The sequence below is a fragment of the Phragmites australis genome, chromosome 2 (genome assembly GCF_958298935.1).
Source record: "Phragmites australis chromosome 2, lpPhrAust1.1, whole genome shotgun sequence".
NCBI lineage: Eukaryota > Viridiplantae > Streptophyta > Magnoliopsida > Poales > Poaceae > Phragmites > Phragmites australis.
In genome coordinates this window covers 47693019-47708323 of record NC_084922.1, presented here as the reverse complement: position 1 = coordinate 47708323, position 15305 = coordinate 47693019, and the positions used below count along the sequence as shown (strand labels likewise).

Below are 15305 nucleotides of genomic sequence, written 5' to 3'. Positions count from 1 at the left end.
AATTTATAGGAGTGGGAGATGTGCTACTTCTTCCAATGGATTGATAGGCCCGAAATGTATGACCAGATGATTCTGAAGGTGAAACGGTTTAGCCAGTATCCGAAGTCATATGACAAGTTTGTTCGTTGGATTCCCCCTCCACCAAATCCACAAAAATTGACGGATAAAGAGAAGTGGCAATTGAAGAGTATACGTGTTGCGGATCCTCCGTTGTGCAATTGCGGAAAGCGAAGCGTACTTTGTGAACCTTCTGGGGGGTCCCCTTACTTCTGCTGCGAAGGGATGATAAGGGTAAGAATTGGGCATGAGTGCTTGTTTACGATTTGAATGTGGAAGAGTTATGTATCATGTAACATGTATCATGAATTGTAATGCAGCGCCATGGTGTTACTTGTGGCTTTTGGGATCCATTGTACGGTCCTGATGGTCAATGAAAAGATGAGGAAAAAGATGAAGTGAAGGGGAAAAGGGTGATAGAACCATGCGCCCCAAGAAAGTGCTCTTGTGGTGTGAATGCGAAACACGGGATAGTGCCATCCGAACTTGGAGTGGGATACTACTGCGGACATGTGGTCGGCAATGATATGGTTGGTTCATGCGTAGTATCTATATTCAATGTTGCGCTATCGTATTGTTAATTTTTGTGCATATGTATTTTCTTAAGCAGAGAATGCGAAAATGTTCATGGAAGGAGTACCTCGATAAAGGTGCGGTTGATCATGAGATTGCATGGCGGAGTAAGCGTCCTCCAAACGTGCTGTCCAGCTATTTGGAGAATAAGAAGAAAGAAACTTGTGATTACTACCGTGCTTTGTACCCCCCATGAGAAGTACTACCATGGAGGGTCAAGATGTTTCGGCTACGAAGGTGAAAATAGAGACAATGAAGGCGTTTGTTGGTAATTTGCCCGTGGTTATCCCGGACGACGATGACGACGAGGTGTTATATGATGGGCTAGACAATTAGACCTAGCAGTATAAAGGTAGATGAATGAATTATCTTATGTGAACTATTTGTGAACGTGATATGTAATTATCGTCGACGAGCAATGAATATTTGTAAGTAGGACCTAATTTTAATATGCCAACAAATTTGCTCCTTTTGGGGTCACATGTTTTAATGGATTTTGTAGTATTAGTATCCACGATATTATCATAATGTTGCGATAATGTGTAGATTAATTCACAAATGGGAATACAAATTTTGTTTCATAGGAGTGGCATCCATTAAATATAGATGCCCTGCGCTCTCTGTCACGCCAAGGTTCCTGGCGTGACTAGGAGCCTTGTCACGCCGGACCTTCAGAATTTGCAGGACCCCCCCCCCACGGGATCGTAGGGGGGGGGGGGATGTGCCCGGCGTGACTCAATATTGTATCATGCCAAGCCCGGCGTATATAACAGCTAAGCAGTAACTAAAATGTGGAAATTAACTATCACCAAAACAAAAGAATTGCTATAACGGGTTCTGCCAAATTCATATACTTTTGTCCGAGTTGAATTCAAGAAAAGAGATATCACCTATCTTACCAAATTCATATACTTTTGTCCGAGTTGGATTCAAGAAAAGAGATATGCCACATGCCTTGACATTTCTCCATTCTCGTGATCAACCATGTACGAACCATTATGTACCAACCACGGCACAAATACGAGGTATCTAGCTAATTGCAAAATCAGAGACTAGTTATTGAATGTGACTTGATAAATTCGGAGGTTAACAGTACATTTTCTCCTTACAAACACACACACGCAACTCGCCGAGCCTACAATGTAATCGGTCACATCCCGGGGGTGTAGGGCTTCTTCTTCCTCCTTTCGCGGGCTGTGTTGGATGGAAGGACATTGCCACTGGCAATGTTTGTCCTGTCTCGGTGACGCCGTGGGGGCTGTGTAAGCTGGGTCGCTGGAGGGGCGCCTGCGAGCTGCGAGGTCCCCATCACATCCACACCGTACGATGGATCTCCATCGTCCGAGCTCTGTTCCTCGCTCTCTGAGGTTTGCTCCCATGGGGCCTTGCCTCGTGCAGCCGTCCCAACGGAAGTAGAGGCGGCTCCAGTCATACTACGTGACTGCGTCCGAGCCACACTAGTGCTGCGCGTGCGAGTCCGGGTACCGTAATGCATCGGCGTCTGTTGCTGTGTTGAAGCACCCGTGTGGCCAGCAGATGACTCCGAAGAAGGCCCACCATGTGCAAGCTCCACATCCGGGGTCGTCATGCAGCTCATCTTGTAAGCAAGGCGGCGGCAGCTCCTACGAACCCTCTGCAAATAATTAGGTCAAATTTTCTGAGTGCTTGAACAAGTAGGAGAAAATTTGCACAATTATAAATTAGACAACTATTACCTCTACAAAAGCACGAAGTTGGCCAACCTCTTCCGCTGACCCCGGAGGGATAAGCAAAGCTTGCCCAGCCTCATTAGCAAGGCGCCCGAGCTGCTGTCCCTGCAACGCCGACACAATCCGTAAAGTACGGTAAAAACCATGAACGAATACAATGTTGGTATGGCAAAATACGAATACCATGTAGTTGTGAAGCAAAGCACGCTCGGGCTGACGGTTGTGTCTCGTGATTTGGTCGTACTCATCTACGAGGTCGTCCTCGTCATCGGAGTCCGGCAAATCCTCCGCTCCAACTGCAACTCGTGGCGGCTTGATTGCCAACCTGGAGGAGTCGTGCAGCTACCTCAAGTACTCGCGGTACGGACCCGAGCGGTGGGCGGCTCCACCGTGTACGATTGTCTGCACCCGGTTGCTCCACTGCACCAAGTAGTTGTGGTGCACGTCCCGCCAATCTCGAGCACCCTGTTGTTTCCTCCTGTCAATTCTGCAAGATGGCAGAATCAGAAACACATATAACCAAACATAAAAGATCCCTTGAACCATTCAAGACGTATTAGTACTCACTTGTGCAAAGCCACAGACGTGGGTGTCGTGTCTGGAGGCGTTCGCTGTAACCTCCTGAACTGTCTCATCACACGATTTGGACAGTGCATCTCAACAATATAAAAGCAAATAAGTGGGAGAACGGACCGCCAATACTCCATGTCCCATGTGCACAAAGGGCTTAGACCCATCGAAAGGATCTCGTGCCGGTCATATGGCTCCCATGTCACCTAAAAATTAACGAAAATATCAATTGGCATATGCAAGTGTGTGAAATAAGTAATTCATAACCAATTGCACTTACGTGGCTTTGCCTGCGTTTCCAGTCACCGCCCGGACGTTCCTCCAAAGGAAAGCAACGGTCGGGAGCGAGCCCTCGTCCTCGAACTGCCAAACCTACAGTTCAAACGCATCATATGACACTTCGAAATATCCACAAACAATACGAATTGAAACAAAACTTAAAAAACGTACCCCGGGGGAGAATCGATCGGGTCTACCAACCGGCAGGCGCTCCCACATTCACACCTGCAGGAGGTACGCACATCCACCAAGGTTGGCATGGTCCCCACTACGCCTGCAAGCATCACATAACTGCCGGTACAGCCATGCGAGCATGGCTGATCCCCAACTGTAAAGACCGACGTTCTCCCATTCCTCTCCTAGTAGCGGCAAGTACATCCATGATACTGTGTTCCCACTCCCGTCCGGGAACAAGTAGCCTCCAACAAGATGTCACAACCACGCGCGGGCGTACCTCTCGACGACGTGCTTCGCTGCATCGTCAGGACATTCCGTGAAATTCTGAGCCAGCTAGGCGGAGCTGACGCCTGAAGGTTTCTTGTCCTTCGCGTCCTGCGCAGGCTCTGGTGCCCTACTGCCAACAATCAGCTCCACCATGTCTCTCCACCCTGCGGGTTGCACATTCCCACAAACAGGTTGCCCGTCCACTGGAAGCCCGAGTATCATGGCCACATCCTAGAGAGTGACCGTGAGCTCCCCGCAAGGGAGATGGAAGGTGTGTGTCTCGGGCCTCCAGCGGTCGACTAGCGCAGTTAGAGCTGCGTTGTCAAACATCGGCAACCCCGTCGTGACCAACCGGGCCAACGGTAGGAATCCTGCACGCCCAATGTATGGGGCGTACCTCTCATCCCACCTGAGAGGGCTGTGAGTGTGAATCCGAAGTGGTGATAGCACCTGAAAGGATCATTGTAATTTCAAAATGTAAGTGACACATGCATCTTAACGTAGCACTTAGATGTAACAAGTAAGGATAAATCGTACCTCGTCGTCGTCGACCATCAGGTGCGCTCGGTGCTCCCTGTCGTAAAACGTCTCAAGGAGCGGGTAGTCGGGGTGCGCCATCGCCCTGCAATGTAAGTAGTGAGAGGGTTGTTAGCGAACGGGAAAAAAAATTTAATTTATGGCAAGTATAAAACATTATAAAATAGAACAACTGAATGATAGCGGGTAGTTCACCTCTATCTGTCTGCGATTTACTTCCCCGCTACTAGAATTCCCCCTTTTCCTACGATTAGGATTTTTCTTCGGGCCCGCCTTGTGTTGTTCCATCCTGTGCCCCAACTAGTGGCATATAGAGCAACGAATTTTAATAGGTGTCTCATCAAAGTCTCCTGCTCTATACATATCTTCACCGTAACCTTTACTGCTATCATCAATCTCATTCTGAAGACGTTTCCTCTTCCTCCTCCCTGCCTTTTGTTTCAATAGCCCACAATCGGGCACATATTCGTCGCCATTGTACTCCGACCACTGTGAAGCATCAAGTAAAGACTCGAAGGTGGACTCCCAAGTCTTTAAAGTCATCCTTTTAGAGTACATTGGGGTCAAGTAGTCGGGACTTGTATGGTCAACTATTCTCGCCCGGCATGCTGTGATAACATGGGAGCACGGGATATGCAGCAATTGTGGGGTCCTGCACGTGCACTGCACTGTAGTTAAGTCGACTCTGTAGATTCTGCCGCCGGAGCCCTCACCCCCCACGGAGGTTCAAAAAGCGAATCTCACGCTATAAACATAGCTCCTTGGATCAAAGAGCTGAGCTTCCTGTGTAGCTAATATCTCCCCCTGCGACGTGAGGTGCTTAGCAATGGCTTTTCCCCACACCTCACCAGCATCAATACCTGCGCGTGCTTTCTTCCACCGATCGATAAAGTAGTAGTTGCATTTGTGAAAGGTGTACTCAACGATGGCAGAAACCGGTATTGCACGGATGCCTTTAAGGACGTTGTTGAATACCTCCGAGATATTTGTTGTCATGATTCCATACCTACATCCACCCGCATCAAACGCCTGCGCCCATTTGGACTTATTAGCTATTTCGCTCTTCAACCACTCTGTCGCAGGCTCGTTCAATATCTTCTCCAATGCTACTAGCTTCTTTTCAAACTGTCTCTCCTCTTTAACCTTGCAAAGTACTTTCAGTTTGGCAAGTACCTCCTTGCTCTTCTGCCTTCTCCAAATATTTGTAGCAAAATGACGCATGCACCACCGGTGCACGAGAGGAGGGTAACCTTCCATGTGCTCCCTTGCTGTATTAAGGAGACCCTGGTGCCAATCCAATATCATACAGACTTGACGCCCCACGCCAATTACGTGACAGCGAACCAGGCAAAAAAACCAAGACCAGCTACAGCTCCGCTCTCCCTTCGTCAATGCAAATGCTAGGGGGATCAACTGATCCTCTGCATCGATACCAACAACAATCATCAGTGCACCCTTGTACTTTCCCATCAAGAATGTGGCGTCGACACTTATCACGGGCCGGCAATGTTTGAAGGCCTCCACGCATTGATGAAAGCACCAAAATACACGCTGCATGACCGGTTTAATGACACTGCCATCGCTGGCCATCATGCCACCAGTTGAAATGAACCACTTCATCCCGGGGTTGACGTGTGAAATTGCATTCAAGATCCTAGGGACCCTCGCGTATGCCTCCTTCCAATCTCCCCCAAAGTAATGCCATGGCATGTTGCTTCGCTCTACATGCCTTGCCGTACAATACCCGATAATTTGTGAACCCAACTATAGACTCAATTAGAGAGGCCACAGTCGTGTCCGGGTCCGCCCTAACGATTGGGGCGATGCGTCGACCAAGATAAGTAGCCGTGCACTGAGAGTGCACTTGTTCCGGCCTCGCAAACCCGCAAGTGTGAGGCTATTTTACATTTGTGACCTTCCATCGTTGGCCGTCACCTGGGATACGACGGACCCATACACCCCATCCACAACCTTTCTGGCACTTTAAAGTGTACCTCTCCTTCGCATTCGAACGAACCACGTCGTACAGCCGGTGGTGCCGAACTGAGTAGTCCCTGAACCAGAACTTCACTTCATCAAGACTATCAAATAACATCCCCTTCTTAACCAACTCCTTCTCACTATCTTGTTCCTCCTCCGTCGAGATTAAGCTATTATCACATAGAGCATTCCTCGTCAACGAAATATCCTCGTAACCAGGCACCTCGGGCACGTCCACACGTACCGCCTTGAGTGTCCTTACCTCCTACTCCGTGTAAATTCCGTCCCACCAAGCTGCCTCCTCATTCTCTCCCGCTTCTTCTCACACCTCAACACCACCGTGTCGTTGCCTAACATGTTCCACTTCTTCTATATTATCATCTTCGACATCATCCTCACTGTCCAACAAAAATGTTTCAGTTTCCTCGACATTTCCTTGAGCCTCCTCATCCTCAAAATAACCATCGTCGAAATCATTACATACAACAGCCATATCAAATTTATTTGGACCACCGACATGTACCTCCTTAACAGATACCCGAGTTAACTCTGCAACTGTACCATCTGCGAGTATGGCGGTACCGGCACCCTCTGCGACAATACATGGAATTTTCTGGGTCAAATGCTCAACAGGCTCCACTTCCTGGCTACTATTGCCCGGTACATCTTGAACCGATGGCATCAAGCTTCCTCCGACACCGACATCAACTACCAACTCCGCGCAACAGACTTGAGAACCATTAAAACATTCCTTATACAGCTTCCAATCATTTTCTGACGTCAACTCCATAACAACATAGTGAGCCCTACCACCCCTGCCGGCATCCAACCTTCTCCGTACGGTAACATAACTTCCATCCGCATCAACATTTAAAACTGTCCTAACCCGAGCAATAATTTCATCGAAGCAAGGAGGGTTCCCAAATTTTAACAGTTCCTCTCTCATCTTATCGATCTCCCCATTTGTACTAACCGTGCCACATAAAAAATACGCACAATGCGTTCTATCTACACAAACCATCCAAACATTACACGTGTATCATCGTTATAGCACATTAAAAACCTACACATTAAACATTTCAATTCGACTAAATTACATCTCTACAATGCAAAACATCCTCCGCTAGTGTATGAATGCAAAAACATGCATTGCTCATATACATTTAGTATAGCTATATGTATTTCAATTTCCTACGCTCAACCGATTGCATGCAACAAATTTCACACAATACATATGCGTTAGTATACGTACATAGAACGATATATGACCACCGATCTAGACCGAAATGTTGAAATTTCGTAGATCAACCGAATCAAGTTCTAAACCCTAACAACCCAAAAACTAGCAATGTAAACCGAATTAACCGAAAAAAATTGGAGGGATTTGAGGAGATACCTTCCTAGCACTCTTTCCCTTCAAATCCCCTTTGAATCGGGCCCAAATCGGTGGAGAATGGGGTGGAGGAGGGCGTGGCGGCGCTAGAGGGCTCTCCTACTTGCGGCTGCTTGAGGAAGAAACGGCTGCGTGCGGGAGAGAAGGGCCAACACCCGGCCTGTATATGTATCTATCACACCAAAGGGGTTGGCGTGACTCTAGTCGCGCCAGCGCCCTTAGCGTGACACAGAGAGGATAGCCGGCTGCGCCTATATGGCGCTCTGTCGCGCCATGGCGCCCTGACGCGACTCAGGGCTGCCACGTCGGCACGCCCACGTGGCACGGGGCCAACCACCCACCGACGTGGCACCACAGTCACGCCCGGCTCCGTGACGTGACCAAGTAGTGAGTCACGTCAAAGCCTGTGGCGTGATAAAAGGGGCCAGTTTCTGAAAATATAGGTCCCGACGGGCTATTATTAAAATATTAATATTAAATGGGCTAAAAAAAAATTCGGCAGCAGCTCAAAGGTGGCACAGATTTCAAAATTATAGATTAACGAGTTTTAAATTGCTATATCTACTAAACTGTATATCCAAATTACATTCACTTGTACCATTATATTTCTTACAATTAAATCTACAAAATAAAATCTCACTTAAATATGTTTCGTCAAAAAAAATACTGAGTTCCACATGTCATACAGTCTTGCCTACAAATTGATTTGCTTACCCATATTTGACCCTGCTCAGATTTTGTCACCGCCAAAATTTAGCTCGGCATACGGGGCTGTGAACCAAACGGCCCCCTAAAGCCTGTAGGATTGCATAATCCATACTGAATACTCTTGTAGGATAACCTTCCTTTAAGTCAGTTTTCAGTTAGGCTGAACGCATAAATCCTTTTTCAAAACTGAACCTTGACAACCAAAACTTTCCGCACTTTCAAAAATTTGTAATACAGCATAATATACAGATTTCCATGCAAAAAAAAGAGCATAACATACAGATCTGTTCATGCACAGAACAAAACAATATTGGAAGTTTGGAACTAATCAACCCATGGATTAGTAGCCAAACTCCACCCAGTACATTACAGGTGTACAACAATTAGAGCACCTAGTGATCATTGCAAAGAAGAGAAAAAAGAACTAGAAGGCCTTGCATTTGCAAACGCTGCATTATGCAGACCACCCTAAGGAATGACAAGCTTCTGAATTCTTTCATAGAAGCCCAGAGCATGGATCACCTCGAGTTTTCTTGCTTTCCTGCAGTCATGAGTCTCCCCCATCCATAGTTTTTCAAAAGCAGAGATCACCTGTGTTGCCTCGATGCCACGAAGCAGAAGCACCTCCGGAGGAGTATTTGCCCATCACATCCCAAACCCATATAAGCAGATTCTTCAACCACCAACCAACTTTCAGTTCAGCCCGTCATAGCATACACATTAATTATGTGATGAATCAGCAGAGAGCCAGCCTCCATTAGCTGCAGAGTTTGACCGTGCATGCTACTGCCTGAGCCCAGTACTTCAGCCTAGCCTTCACTTCCTCTGGATCATCACCTGCCAGAGCCAATATTGATCAGCGAAGAACAGCAGGTCTTTTATAAAAGAAATCAATCACAGGCAGAACAGAATCTCATGACAAAAGGGTGGTAATATACTAGTATATGGTCTCATGGAGGACATAGGCTGTGCACTTGCGCTGCTGGATTTTTATTTATTTATTCATTCATTTTCATTTACAAAAAATGGACCCTTTTTTTGTCAATTTACAAAATTGGACCTTTGGTAAAGGTAGAATAATATTTCTTCAAATTTACGTAAAGGAGATGGCATAATTCTGTGGAACCTACTCTTGCTTCGCTTTGTCGTGAAGATTGTCTTGGAGAAGACAGTTAGCACTTACTAAGAAAAGTGGACATCAATGAGAAAACGCATGCTGAGTCTTTTTGCTTCTATATTGTGATGTAACCAAGACTACAAGTATCGTTTTCCTCCTCCACTATGAATAAGAAATTTTCTTTCTTTTCATTTGGTATTAAATTTAGACGCAACCAAAACCATAGAATGGACAATGGACGACAACCAAAAAGTGGGTAGAATCTTGGAGCGTCTATCATCATCATTCCTTTTATGAAATGAAGAAAGAAAAGGTTTTTAATCTCTGTGTCAAGCATCCTATGGAGTACAAAATGCAACAGTCATCAAGAAAAAAAGGGTAAAACAGGCCAGGAAAGAAAAGGATTGAATCAGTATGACAGTATCCTCCTAAGACCAAGTTGAAGCTTTGAGAAAGCAGTCCGAGCAACATCAGTATGAATCAACTAACGGGTTTTCAACTTATCGTTTTAAAGGATACCCACCCTCGACAACAAATCCACAATTCTTTCATAACAAAATCGTTGTTGCAAAGTTAAAAAATTTCATTGCAAATTATAAAGGGGGCATGTAGCTCGCTATCAAAAAGAAATTTCTATTGCAATGAAAAGAAGATGCATCAAATGAGCATCAACTTCATCAGAAGATATGTTCATACACCCAGGAACAAGGACAATCGAAATTACACATCCAACCATACCAATCCACCAAAAGTTGCTCAAAACTGCTTATATATTTCTAGTTTTGGACTTTTGGTGAACACAACTATTCAGCATGGACATCTGAAATCTTTTATTGGTAACAACTTATACAATGAGCATCAGGACACTGGTATAGTATTATCATCATTCAACAGTTCATCATTTCGAAAACAAAGGGCAATCAATCAACTGAGTTGTAATCTTCAACGAATTCAACATGTAAGCTAGCTAATGGAGGAACGCACCTGATATATTGCAAACATGGTACATGGACAAAGCATAAGACAATCAAATCTTTCGCGCACAATAAAGCATACTTTGTCAGACTATCTCGATTTGACCCAAAAGTTCCAATTGTAATCAAAATCGACCACTAATCCTCCAAAAAAATCACCAAAACAACAGAAAAATCCAACCTTTACCGCCAAAAACTTCTCGAAAATCGAAACCCGAGCAGAGAAAAATGATTTACCAGGGCCAGATATCCTCCAGTTGGGGAGGGGCGGCGCCGCGGGCTCCTGCTCCTGCCCCGGCGCCCTCTGCTCATCGAGGAACCTCCGGGTCATGGAGTAGCAGAGCTCAAGCGCGGGCAGCGTCCCGCAGAGCTCGGGGATCTCACTGTACGCGAACCCGAACCCGAGGTCGAGGCAGCCCTTGAGCTCCTCAAGGTCCTCCTCCGTCAGGCTCCTCGTCCTCACCACTCCGCCGCTGCTGCTGCTAGGATTCGTGGTGGACGCGGGAAGCTGCGGCTGCGAGGAGAAGTAGGCGGTGGAGGAGATGGCCGTCATTTCTTTCGCTTGGCTTGGTTTGGTTGGTGCGGTGGTGCGACTGGTGCCTCAGGCCGTCTTGGGTTTGGCCTATTTATAAACGTGTAACTATTTCTTGGTTAAAAAAAAGCCTTTTAGGGGTATTTTTAGAGATATTAGTTTTTATTGAGTAATTTATTTATGGTAGTATTAGGTGCAACTTCTTTTTAGAGCAGTTTTATTTTAGTCTTGCATGCCTAAACGCGTAGCTGTCTTTATCTCTTTAAGGAGGGTGCTCTTTGTTTATGTTTACACCATGATGTAAAATAGTGTTCTTGCCTCCTTGTGAGGAGTATATATATATTTGAGCATAGCAGTTATATTATGGTGGTTGATAAGAAAAAAAATTCTTACAAAGCTCATAATTAAATTTGAAACAGTAGAGCATTTCAACATTTCATATTTTTTTCTTATGAAAATCTCGCTCCTCCACAATTGAGCTGCCTACCTTTTCCTGCAGTATCAATATAATGTCGGTATCATGAATAATCTCTATACGTAGCTGTTACCTTTTCGTTAAGATCAGTCTGTACAGTACCTAAAGCTCTAGAACTGCACAGTGTGCCTCCCTAGCTAGATTCATACGCCCAGGCGCTCGTACGTGCTTGTAATATGGAGAATCAGTAGCCTTGTAGGCTGGGCTTTTGCTGGGTTTCTTAGACAATCATATTCTTTTTATTTCATTTTCTTTGCGATATCTCTTTCTATTCTTATTTTCTTTCATCTTCAACAGTTTCATTTTGAAGGTATTTATGAAGGAAAAAGAAAGAGAATCCTGTTCTGAATAGAATGACCTTAGTAATCCCTTCGTAATGAGAAACGTGAAAGGAAATCGTTGGTGCGCTGAAAGGAACGAAAATCCTTTTGTGAAGTGATTTCGGGCCCTAACAGGAATCGGTTAGGAATAATCTTATTGTGCAAGAGTATAGCCGGACTAGGGATCGCCCTGAATCTCCGGCTCTTTTTGTTTCGGATGTAATTTTTGGTATGTTAGGTTTTTTTATTAATATAACATATAGTTCTTCTATCAAATTTTTCAAAAAAAAAAAGTAGCTGTATAGGTCCATAGATCCTGCGCTGTTCTTGGCTAGCAGCTGGTACAAGGTAGGGCGCTTATTAGTATCTTTTTCAGTAATTATATATTTGTAGTATATATTTTGTGTTTATCTGATGTATAGATACTATCTATATACAGCAGGTCAGGCTACGTTCTTCGTTTGAAGAGAAACTTTGGAAGTAAATAATCTAAAGACGGTTTGAACCGGAGACGATCGTTTTATTCCAGTAATTAATAAAAGGGGAAACTTTTTGACCTAAAAATATAAATATACAAATTGACGTGGACTGAAAATTACTCACACTTAACTTATCACCAACCAGCTAGTCTATAAATTATACTGATGTTTTAAAAAAGAACCAGCCACCTGCAATGAAATGAGAAAGGAGCTGGAAAACGATCGTTCCCCGTGGCCTTGTTAACCACCACCAGCACCATAATCACTTGCATCGCATGTTTCTCTTTATGAGCTGATCTGGCTTTATTACTCGATTAATGTTGGCAGTGCATGCAGTAACATCATACAGAAGGTTTTAATCCACTTGGACGACGCGTACATGTCGCTGTCATGCATGAACACGTACACCTGCCTACGTGGAGGCCACGGCGGGCCCGTCGGACGCTGGAGGTGGGGGCGGCTACCGACGTGGATATGGATAAGCGCGAGCGGCGAAGTTGTGGCGGAGGAGCGGCGAGCGCCGGCGTCCCCTCGTGGCGCGGCGAGGCACCGAGGAGAAACCGATGCCTGCGTGCATGCATGTGGCGCATGGAGCCCAGCCCAGCCGAGCTAAGCCAGCAGAATCTTCTTCCTGCTATCGTCGGCTAGCCAACCCCTGGCCACGAACTTGATCCCCTGAATGCTGTAGCCAGGTTCGAAAATGTGATGGTTATCGAGCAATTATCGTGGTTACCGACTTTATCGTCTGCACCGATTCATGATACGAACGGTTTTTTAATTTGAATTTAAAAATTTAAAAATTAAAATTTTTATAAAAACTAGAGACAATTCTAAGACCTTATGTGAATTTTTTTTTAAAAAAATAATATCGTTTGTATCATATTATATAGGGACGAAGTTTGAAAAAAAAAGTTAAAACGTGCAACTCATTTATTAACTCACGTTAAGTAAAAGTTTAACATGCAAACATTTTTTTTTTCATGTAGGTCGTATCTTAAAAGGAACTTTAAAATTAGTTTCACTTCATTTAGAGTTTTATTAATTTCTCCATGATTTTTATAAAGTTCACAAGCATAAAATGAATATGTTAAGGTAGTTATGAATTAATCTAGTTACAACATATTTACATAATCCTGCATGTTACAATAACTATTTTATTAGTTCATATATTTTTAAAAGATATATAATCATGTAAGAAGACTAACAAAATTGGTTTAATGATTTTTGAATTAGCAAAAAGTTAACTATGCATTTAACTAGGTTTAGAAAATACATTTTCTCACAGAAAATATTCAATTTTTTATGAGTATAAATACTTTTATCATGTATATCATGTTACATGGAAACAAACAAAATTTGTTTCACTTGATTTGAAGCTCAGATGAATTAGTTATTGATTTTACAAGTTTAAACTATTTTTTGGTTTTTTTTATTGAACTTCACTAAAATTTGAGAAAACCACTTGATAAATAAGGAAAACTGAACGGTTACCGATAAATACAATCAATGTGAAAAAACTAGTCGATAAATCGGTGAATTCATTCGGTTATCAGTGCAATTCAACTAATTACCGAATGTCGATTCAGCCGATTTTTTTTTCTTCTGATTTTCAAATTTGACCGAATGAATTTTGAACGAATTCCTACCAAATTTTAAGTGATTTTCGTGATAACCATGAATTTCCGATTACCGCCAGAGATCGATTTTTAAGGTACAAACGATATTGTAAACCTGGTTGCAGCTGCAGCAACCACGTAACTGTCTAGACCGAGTTGCACTGGGGCCGCCATTGCGTTTCAGCACGTCCTAGCTCTAGCTTCCTGTCGTTAGGTATGTCAATAGGGACCTGATCCTCGATTCCCCGCAGAGAATTCCCCTATTAGGGGACAAGGATGGGGAGATTTCGTCCCCCGTGAACTCATATGAGGACGGGGACGGGAAGGCGCTCCCCGTCCCCGCTCTCCGCTATATCCCCGATATCATATATATACACATTTTTCTTAGTATATAAATGTACAAACATTACATTACGTAGAGTAAATAATAAATTACTCTTATTCTTTTTTGTCTAACCTATGATATTTAATCAATCTTGTATTAATTACCCTCGTATACATCAATAAATTACTTATTTATACAACATACACATTGTTAATATATAAAAATAATCAAATATCATTCAATTTTACATCCCCATTAGAGACCGATCCTCACAAATTTTCCGCGGGGATGAGGATGGAAGAAATCTTCTCCCGATAGTTAAATGGGGACGAAAATAGGGAAGCATTCCTCCACAGAGATTGGCCCGTTGCCATCCCTACCTGTCGTGTTATGGATCATCGACCCAACTCAGGTAGAGCTAGTGTAAAGTACACAGGCTGCAGCAACAACTGCTCTGGCATAGAGCACGTAGTCACGTAGAGAAGAACATGCGCTGTGCGTGTAGGGGACGGGACATATGTGTGTAGGCTGTGCATCATCAATGGTACTCTCCCTAGAAAAAGGAGAGAGGAAAAACACCAAAAATGGAAGCATGGATCCATTGGAAACAATAATGTGCACTCTGTTGCCATGCAGGATACATGCATGCATTAGCATATATTTGTCCCACAAATTGGATGGATAAATGACATTACGTACCCATGCATGTCATCGCAAACGAGACTTTTCAGTAGCGAGAGCGATTCATCCATGGCGCCACATTTGGAGTCGCAATCGATCTTGAGAGCTCACTAGCTATTGATCCAATCCACATGAACAACGCATCAACCGAGCAAGTGTGGATTCGGCCCCACAAAAACCTTTTCCGTGGCCTAAAAAGTCCAGCCATTTGAAAAATAAAAACTTTTTAGCCAAATTTACCGGGTCATTGTTGTCTATCTCCAAAGATGCTTTGCTACTTTGCTGGACCACCACTACACTACACAGGATCACACAAAGTTATTTGGTGATTTCGACTTTTCGTTTTCGATCGAATCGAGACGGCAAATATGTGGTGAGATGTGTTTGCTTTTGGACGTCGACTTGTGCATGCCTTGGCGTTCACAATAAATAAGCTGCAAGCTAGGCCAATGAGAGCGTTGCACCCTCTAGGTAACTGATGACCAGCATTTCAAAGCTGCAAGACATGTCGTCGGTGAAAAATGGCAGATAAATTT

The 15305-nt window shown here is 44.1% G+C and overlaps 2 protein-coding genes across 2 annotated transcripts; both read right to left on the bottom strand.

Moving 5' to 3' along the window:
• Window positions 1–1780: 1780 nt before the first annotated feature.
• Window positions 1781–2820, bottom strand: LOC133908288 (uncharacterized). The gene is made up of 2 exons (XM_062350281.1): window positions 2346–2820; window positions 1781–2263 (listed from the first exon to the last, which is right to left on the bottom strand). Exons 1-2 carry the CDS (start codon window positions 2523–2525, stop codon window positions 1781–1783), a joined length of 663 nt encoding a protein of 220 aa, XP_062206265.1. The 5' UTR covers window positions 2526–2820.
• Window positions 2821–8542: 5722 nt separating this feature from the next.
• On the bottom strand, window positions 8543–10936 carry LOC133909383 (uncharacterized). The gene is made up of 2 exons (XM_062351792.1): window positions 10579–10936; window positions 8543–9087 (listed from the first exon to the last, which is right to left on the bottom strand). Exons 1-2 carry the CDS (start codon window positions 10892–10894, stop codon window positions 9008–9010), a joined length of 396 nt encoding a protein of 131 aa, XP_062207776.1. The 5' UTR covers window positions 10895–10936; the 3' UTR covers window positions 8543–9007.
• Between the last annotated feature and the right edge of the window lie 4369 nt (window positions 10937–15305).

Bases quoted from the DNA above. Each gene is read 5' to 3' on its own strand.
- LOC133909383 (XM_062351792.1), bottom strand. From the start codon at position 10,894: ATGACGGCCATCTCCTCCACCGCCTACTTCTCCTCGCAGCCGCAGCTT. The intron at 9,088-10,578 runs GTAAATCATTTT...TGGCTCTGGCAG, and splicing joins CTGGAGGATATCTGGCCCTG to GTGATGATCCAGAGGAAGTG.
- LOC133908288 (XM_062350281.1), bottom strand. From the start codon at position 2,525: ATGGTATTCGTATTTTGCCATACCAACATTGTATTCGTTCATGGTTTT. The intron at 2,264-2,345 runs GTAATAGTTGTC...AATTATTTGCAG, and splicing joins AACTTCGTGCTTTTGTAGAG to AGGGTTCGTAGGAGCTGCCG.